Here is an 8,518-nt window from a genome sequence, read left to right as displayed (position 1 = left end):
AGGGCGAGCCGCGCTTCGGCGGAGGGGAGCGGGCGCCGTGCCCGCGCCCCCCGGCTGGACTGCCCCGCAGGGCACGGCTTCGCTGATCGGGGCGGCTGGCGCAAAAATACTGGTGCAAAGCTTGGGATYTTCATCCCGAAAAGGAAAAAAAAGAGAGAGAACAAAATGCAAACTGAACTTCTGACGAGCGTAATAAAATCAGATCATTTCAGTGCTGTAGTCTTTGGGCTTTCAGACTTTTCTCCCTTAAATCRGAATTTTCTTTGGGAAACAGGCATTTTGTTGGGAAATAGAACGGCAAAAATCTACCAGAGGAGAGTTTTGAGTGACATGTTCTGATCAGCTCTCTATAACGTGTTTGCAGAACAGTTGCAAAACACAAAGCAGAGCAAGGGCAAATGTGCAAAGGGAAGGCATAGGAGCAAATTCAGAAATGTATTATGCAGCGGCTTTACTCATCCGTTACTCAGATCACTTTTACAGGCCAAAATAATCCCCTTTATTTTTCCCAATATATATGACTTATGCTGCAGGTGTTATTTCCTTATGCTGCAGGAAGAATATTTGCACATGATAAAAAAAAAAAAAAAAAAGATTTTTAGCTTATGGAGGCTTAAATAGATAGTGCTTGTTTTATGTAAGGATTTGAGTCTGAAAATGGTCTTTAATCAGATAATGCAAGGAAAATTACTTAGCAAGCAGTGAATTTTTTACAGTGCAGAATAGATTTTCTGGCCATTTCCAGAAATTACTTAAAAAATGAAAGAAAGTTTTGTTCCTCCGGGGAGCTGACAGCAACAGCTTGTGGGACTCGGTTGCAAGACGTTGCTGTTCCTTTGAGGTGGCGGTGAGCCGCCGAGGCCGCGCGGGGCGAAGCAGCCGGCTCCGGCTCGAGCCCGGGGCCTGGCAGGCCGTGCGCGGCCGGCAGCGAAGCGAGGCGCTCCGGGCGGGCGCAGGCTTTGGCTGGCACGTTGCCCTGCTGATCTGGGGTCCCCCGGGGCTTTGATTCCCTTCCCTTTGCAGGAATCCCCGGTGGCTGCCGGGGTGGCAGGCGGGAGAGTTTTCTTCTCTGGGGGAAATGTGATGGTGGAGGATTGAATGCCAGAAAGAAAACGGGAGATTTCAGGAGGATTGGAGCGTTTCTCTTAATAGTGAACACAATTTGTTGGTGACTAATGCATCCAGACTTGCAGAATTACCTCATGTATTAGAAAAAGCAGCTTGGTCAAAAAGATGTGACTAAGCTGCTGGCTCCTGATTTACCAACATTTCCCTCTTAAACTGCAATTTGGCTTCTGACTGACGCATTACAACTTTTTCTATAAATAATTAAGAGCTTTAATATGTTTTGAAAGCACTTGGTTCAACATAAAATCTACCAGCTTGATTGTGAGTTTGCTGGGAGGCTTTTGGGCAGAGAGAAAGCAGTGAGGGCGGTTACTCATGGAGCAGAAAATATGGCCTCAGAGGAAACGGTGGAGCAAGGCAGAGTAGGGCTGGTGCCACGAAGGACCAGGGGCAAGTTAGCCACAGATCTGTGATTTCCTCTATTTTCCATCTTCCGCCCCCCATACTCTTCCTCCCGTTGCCATCGCAGGTGCCGTCTCTGGAGTACCGTGCCAATGTCCCCGCACTGCTCTAGCGGAGATGAAGGTCTCCACCACATTCCTTGTGTTGTTATTCACTGGAGTTTTCATGTGTGGCATCATATTTAGGCTTGAGATCTTTTTGTAAGAGTAATGACTCATGGGTTGGTAACTTGCTAGTAATGCTACAAAGTTTGTTATTGTAAGTAAGTGAATTGTGCAACTACTAATAAAATGCTATTCCATGTTAAGATGGCATGATGCTTCCATCGCCTGGATCCCACCCAATCTGGAAGACTTCTGTCTGCAAGTCACACTGAAATACATCCCATTGCAGCAGCTTTCTTTCCTCAGTGCTTAGTCATGCTGAAAACGCAGCCATTTCTGATCCTTTGCTTATTCACTCAACCTTTCTCCAGCATTAACACCAGTCTCTAAGCTTCCTGCCAGAAGGCTATACCAAACCATCAACGCAATCGCATCCGTTTGAAACACTGCGTGTAAGCTCTCTGTATGTGGAAATGGAAGCGTCTGTTAAGTGGGACAACAGAAACACCAGCTTTCCTTCCCGAAGCCAGAACTCTTCCCAGTCTCCCTTTCACGCAAGTGGAAAAACTTTAAGCGGGTTTATGAAATTACCAAAGCAGAGAAGTGTTTCTATATAATGGGAAATAAGTCAAACAGCRAAGTAAGAGGAGAAATCAATATGTGCTGGGTGTCTTGAAGAGTATGAAGAGGGACATGTCCATGTTATTGAAAAGAAGATCATATAAGCTCTGCTTATGGAGACATAGGAACTAATAAACAGATATGTGGGAAAGTCCATGCTGAAGAAATTGAACTTTTTTGGACCTGTTGGTCAAGTGATGTTGACCACACTGTATTTCAGCTGCTGATTTCCCTAAGCATGGCATTATTTTTCAACTGAAAGATTATACAGCAAGATAACCCCCAGCAGAATAACACTGGAGAGAGTTTTAGCATTGTTTTGCTTGCGTTTAAAGTATCAGAGGAAAAATGCTGCCGCTCTGAAGCCCTGTGAGCTAACGGTAACGTATAGGGATCGTGTGTGGTGCCATCACTAACCTGGAATGCAGCCAGAGTCTGGAAAAGTGCTTGCTAGAGCCCATCCACACTGCGGTCTCTGCTTTGCTAGGATGCAGCATTGCATGAACGGGCTTCATGAGCGTCTGCTCAAGGCTGAGTCCCATTTCATTTAGGCAACATCGCTATGGCCATTGGTGATCTGCTCTCTTGGCTCTGGGGTAGCAACGGTTAAGTGCCCTGGCATTAAGTGGTATTGTAATGTTTTTTTCTGGTTAGCTTTGAAAGAAGCCTTACATTTGGGAGCTTTGTTTTATAGGAATAGAACAGAATTAAAATTAAGGGGGATTGTTGTTCATTTTTATTTTAATTCAGTCAGGTATTGATAGTGTCAGGATGGGAATATTGTAGTTATTTCTGGAGGTGATTTCATCAAAGGACTTAAACTCGTTGGCAGACTCTGCCCATTTGTAGGTGTTACATGTTTTGTGCCGGCAGTAATGGTGTGAGTCCTGGGTTAGGCAAAAATAAATAACAAGTTGAAAAGCTTTTTTTAGTGGAACTTGTGTCCTATAAGCCAAAAGAGCAAAGCAGCAAAATTATCTAGAATCCCTGCCGAGAATAATTCTTTAAACGAGTAAATGGCCGGGGGACTTGAGCTGTGTAAGGMAAATGCCAGAGGCAGTCTGGGTAGGTAGATGGTAGAGAAAGAGGAAGGAAAGAGAGAGACAGCTTACGAGAAGGGATTGGAAAAGTGATCTTTAGMTAGAACTGGAGAGAGGATCAGATCTGGAAATAGGAATTGTTTCTCTGACATGTTTGGGCAGCAAACTGAACGTAGAGTAGGAAAGATAAAACATACAGTAGTCAGGGGAAGCAAGGAGGAGGATTTAGTTTCACTCATCTCTAAATATATGTTTGCTTGTACAGTTGGATTTTCAAAGGGGCACCTAGGAGTGCTGAAGCCAGTGTGAACTGAGTGCTGAAATACTGCACCCTCCATTCCAGTGCCGCTTCCAGCACACTTTTTTGCCACGTCTTTGGCTTCCTGAGTTGTGGGTCCCTGCCGCTGTTTGTGTTTTTGGAAGTTGGTTCAAGTGGAGGGGCATGGAGTGAACAAGAAGGAAAGGCTAAAGCACCGGGATGTTCTGGGCTCCTGACTCACAGCATTTGCTCTCCTGCTTCTAGTCGCAAAAAGTTAATATCCTCGTGTGAAGACTCTAATTTTAGCCACTTCTTTGTTTCCTGCTTTTGATATTTTTGGTTCTTAGCATTTTTTTTCTGTTTTGTTTCCCACTATGCACCTAACAGGGAGAGCCCCTCGCAAAGTCCTCAAGAATAAGAAGAAGAAAAAAAAAGGTCCAGATGACATTTACTTTCTGCAGACAGAACTGAAGGCAGGCAGCAGCCACTATTTCCAAAAAGCCCGTCACCACCTCTGCTATTTCCATGGGAAAAAGAAAGGAAATTGGATCCTACAAGAGAACTGTTTTCCAAAATGCAATGAGGTCTCAGAATAGCCTGTTTACTCAAGAGCATTTACTTCTCTAATGAGACAGGGGAAGACTTAGGCCTTGCAATTGCATAACTCAGCTGGGTGATATTCAAGCAGTATCTTTGAAAATAAGTGTATGCATTACACTGAAAGGAGATAAACTGTTAGCATGCCTCATAGCCACACTATTTGTAGGTGCTGGGGGGGCAGCTCAGGCAGGGTCTTGGAAAGTCCATTTGTTCTTCTTGAGGAAATTTGCTGGAGAGGCTTGCAGAAGGAATGCAAGATGGAGCAAAAGTAGCTCAGTCATCATAGGACCAAATTCATCTCTTCTGTGAGTAACTTGACTGAAAAAGGCTGATCTTACTGCTAAAAAATTGCATATTCTCATTAATTAATATTTCTGCTGTGGTTTTGGTAGGCACTGGGAATGTCTTCCGTGCCATCTAGAATCCAAAGACACCAAAATCCTCCTCCAAATTTATTATAGCTTCTTAGATAAAGGCTAGTCCAAGTACTGGCTTCTTGCTCTTAAAGCTTTTTTACTAGACAAGATCGCAGAATGATTCTCTGCAAATCACACTGTTTCATATACTGTAATTAGTGCAACAGACAAAGCAGCTGATGTAGTGAGTGATGACAGAGCTGACTTTATGATTAGCGAGAATTGTATTCTTATAAATGATTTCATCTCAATAAGTGTGTTGGGAATTTCTAATCTCAGTGCCTTTTACAGTTGGATGTTTTTTAAAATTTTGAAGTTAGGAGTGCCAGGAGTCTGTGCAGGAGGCAGTGGCATCGCTGCATGGACRCTGCTGAGCTGCAGGGCCACCTCTGGGGTGTCCCCAGTCCCCGAGCCGTGCGGCCGAAGGAGGGGCAGAGGCATTGGGGCCACTTGCGGGGGACAAGCCCGGGGTTATTTCAACCACTGGCTCAGACCCCACTTCCCGGCATCTTCTGACTCTGGGCAACGCTCCTCTCTGGAAAAAGCAGTGAGCACTTTGTCCTACCCCTGCTCAGGGCCTTCACAGTCCRTTGGCTATGGCCACTCGGGGGCTTGTGGCTAGCCAGAAGATGAGCTGAWGGCCAAGGTATCTCGGCCGTGGTAGGGCTCGCTGTGCCCTGCAGGCTGCTCAGTAAAAGGCACCTAGTTCAAGCTGGGAGCCGGAGGCTGAGAGGGCTGGCATGGCCCTAGAAAAATCTGCGGGGCACAGAGGCTTCAGCAGGTAACGTGCACCTTCGTGGAGAGCTGGTGGAGGTGGCCGGTCRGAGGAGTCCACACGCGTGCCGGGAGGCCGCGGGAAGACGAGGGGCACACCCTCGGGGTCCCTCCCGGAGCTTGTGCTCACGTTCCAGAGCTGTTCCGCTGTGCAGAACCAGGAAACATTGCATATGGGTRTTGGAGCCAAAGGGCTTGGGCTTCCAAAATAGCAGCGCCTCTTGCGATACTAATGATGAAATATTTGAGGTTCTTTTATCCAGAGAAGAGCACTCTCCATATGCTCAAATGGGTCTAACGGACTCTCTCCATTAGAGGGCAGAAGCATGCTTATGCACGGATAAAATAATACAAAATGACACGCCATATATGCTATATAATTTGCTGTGTTAAGGGAAGGTAGAACATCATCGTGGGAAAGACAGACAACTTCACCTGCTGCAAAGAAAAAGAAGCAGCAAGACCTGTGTTTCAAGGGTTAATTTCTGTCGCTGGCAGAACTCAGTGCTCTTTGTAGCACCTCCCTCTGTTTACAATTGGAAACAGATTAAATTTACGATATGGTAAGTACAAATGTCTGATAGATTCATTGAAGACAAAACAGTGTAGATAATTAGTCATTTTGAAGAAGACGGACAATTTTGATAGAAAAATACAAGCGGATTTTTTCTAAATGCTGATGATAATTCTTAGGTGAACATTTGGGGGGTTTCTGCTGAGTCCATCTCTGACCGTTSCCTGGTTTGCAGCCCTCCTGCGGARGTTCGGCTGYGCTGCTGGCCTTCGCTTCTGTATGCATGTAATCGCTGAAGCGATACAGCGATTCCTGCTGCATTGCCCTTCCTGCAAGGGGCAGCAGGTCAGCGTCGGCTCCGTTCGGTGACAYGACTTCGCCGAAGAATAAAGAAGCCAAGAGTTTGCCCTGAAATGGATGTGGACTTCAAAGCAGTTCTGGCCAAAAATTTAACCTTCTTGAACRTCCCCCTAGGTGCCAGTTATGCTGGTGGTGTTTTTGACATGGACACTTTCTCCCTAGAAATTGGAGCAAATGCACTTCCARTTTTGGGTTGTCACAATCCGAGAATGCAGAATAGAGCTGGCTTTCGGCTCTGCTCAGAGAGCACCTGAGCAGACACGCAGGCAACACTGGTGCGAGGCCCAGTCTTGTCAGCAGGGTCCCGGCACTGCTGGAAGCCCCCGTTCCCGCGTGCGGAGGAGCGGGTCGGGTGTGAGGCAGGCGCGGAGAACACCAGCGTGTTAAGCACACACGCGCGTGAACCTGGTGCCCTGGTGGAAGCTGGCATGCAGAGTGCTGCTAGTTTTAAGCTACTACACTGTAGCTCAGGCTGAAATAAAGAGAATTACAATCACACCACCAAGTTCAAGATTAACCATAAATGTTTCTTGGATTTTGGAAGACTCCTGGATTTGAGGGGATTTGGTTCTTTAAAACGATGGAGTTTGGGGTTTTACGTGGAGCTTGAAATGAAGAYGAAGTGCGTGTTATATTCTCTTCCCTGTTAGTATAACAAAATATTTCAGTCTGGGCCGCTGCGGCATCGCAGCGGGCGAAGGGCTCCCGGTGCCTGCGACCCGTTTGGTCCCAACTGTAAGCGGGGAATTGTGTTTGGGCGCTGGGGCCGGGCAGGAGGACAGCCTTCACGCGCGGACGCCACGCGGGCTGAAGCAAAGAGGGCAGTGCGGTCTGCCGYGGGCATCCTTAGCATCCAGAAGCACGATCAGCCCTTTCTGCCAAACGGGGAAAATGAAAGCAAGCAGGTAAGTTGCTGGGGAGACCAAGCGGCTGTGCGCAGCGAAGCRCCCCCGTAACCTGGCGTGTTTTACTTTTTAGAGTTTTTGAGGTACCCGGCTCACCAGCGAGGGGGCAATGGAGCAGGGGTTAATTGGAAGATCCAGCTCTCGTCTGCAGAACTGCAGATCTGGCCTTGAAGCACTTCCCAAGGTCTTGGCGCTTGGTTTTGCAGCCATGTCTCATGCTCCGAGCATTCCCAAGGCACTCGCTATCGTCGGCTGTCGTCTGCGTGTCTCTCGGCCGTGTTTGTTGCTGTGGTTGCATGTTGATAAGTTATCTGGTTATGTCTTGCAGCCCTCAGAGTCCAAGCCCAACGTCACCCCTCTCACCGTCCTGGCCCATGTTCTCCGCACCATCAAGCCCTATGCCCACCTCCTCTACGTCCAGCGACTCATCCCCCATCAGGTCTGTGGCAGAATTTGCTTTGCTTTGTGTTGCTTTTGCTGTCTTCCGTTCAATTTACTTGATTTCCCCCACTTCACTTCCCTTTTCCCTTTGCATCCTGCTCGAATTCCCCCAGCGCAGCTCTCTGCGTGCAGCAGGAGGAGACTGTCCTGCATCTCCTGACCCCGAGGAGGTCACGGGCAGTGGCCTCGTGGCGAGGCGTGGGGCTGCCAGGYGCCCGCCTCGTGCCAGCAGCTCTGCACGCCTGCAGTGGTCAGGCTGCAGGGAGTCGGCACTCTCGGGTCGCGTTCGCAGTGAGTGAACTTGCTTGTGGTTTCTGTGGGCTTTGCCCGGTCATTTAAGCTCCTTGCAGCTCCCTTTGCTCATCTCCACAACAGGTAAGAAAAGCACTGTCTGCCTGGACGCGGCAGAGAATAGCAAATGTTTGTAAAACGTTGTGRTACCTTGTTCTCTGGCCACTTCCCTTCTCAAATCTGTCATCTAGGGAGCATATATAACATTATGCAGTTGTGTGACATAGACATTTGTCTGCTGCTGCTCCTTGTCCCTGGTACTCGGGCACCTCTGTGGAGTAAATTGTTCCTAAGGTCACAGACAGGCAGAGGGAGGATCTCCAGCCAGCCCCTGCAGTAACATGGTGCGTCACCCCCAGGGGTACCGAGCGCTGTCAAGCCTCCGGGCAGGGAAACAACCATTGGGGATCAGGAAGAGCATCCCCGTCCGCTGCCGGAGCCCTGGGTTGCTGTCTGTGGTTTGCTCTRGTGCCCGGCCCCCAGAGCATCCCACTGTGCCGCTGGATGTCCTGTTCCTTTGGGTGCCTGAGACACAGAAGGTGGGGGTGGGCTCTGAGCTGGAGGGATCAGGATGCTTGGCAGGAYCACAGGACCTTGGCACCTCCAGAGCCCTGGAGACCCCAGGAGTAGGGAGGCAGCAGGATGCTCAGGCACTGCTGGCAG

The 8,518-nt window shown here is 48.4% G+C and overlaps 1 protein-coding gene across 4 annotated transcripts in view; it reads left to right on the top strand.

Moving 5' to 3' along the window:
• Positions 1–8,518, top strand: part of ARHGAP26 (Rho GTPase activating protein 26) — a 157,017-nt gene that overhangs the window by 141,889 nt on the left and 6,610 nt on the right. Inside the window, exons 21-22 of one of the 4 annotated variants that reach the window (XR_014896778.1) lie at positions 1,839–2,635; positions 3,942–5,918. The exons of 1 other annotated variant lie outside the window; for it this stretch is intronic. Coding sequence is in view for 2 of the 3 variants with exons in the window: in XM_085312733.1 (XP_085168859.1) it covers positions 7,452–7,562 (111 nt within the window). In the remaining variant the exon portion in view is untranslated. Of the gene's footprint in view, positions 1–1,838; positions 2,636–3,941; positions 5,919–7,451; positions 7,563–8,518 lie in introns of those variants that run through there. 2 more of the 4 variants (XM_085312733.1, XM_085312735.1) reach the window with 2 other exon arrangements.

Source organism: Rhea americana, unplaced genomic scaffold, assembly GCF_003343005.1.
Source record: "Rhea americana isolate MKP2758 unplaced genomic scaffold, rheAme1 scaffold_37, whole genome shotgun sequence".
Taxonomy (NCBI): Eukaryota; Metazoa; Chordata; class Aves; order Rheiformes; family Rheidae; genus Rhea; species Rhea americana.
Note: the sequence above shows the minus strand (reverse complement) of the source record. Positions and strands in the feature narration are given on the sequence as shown.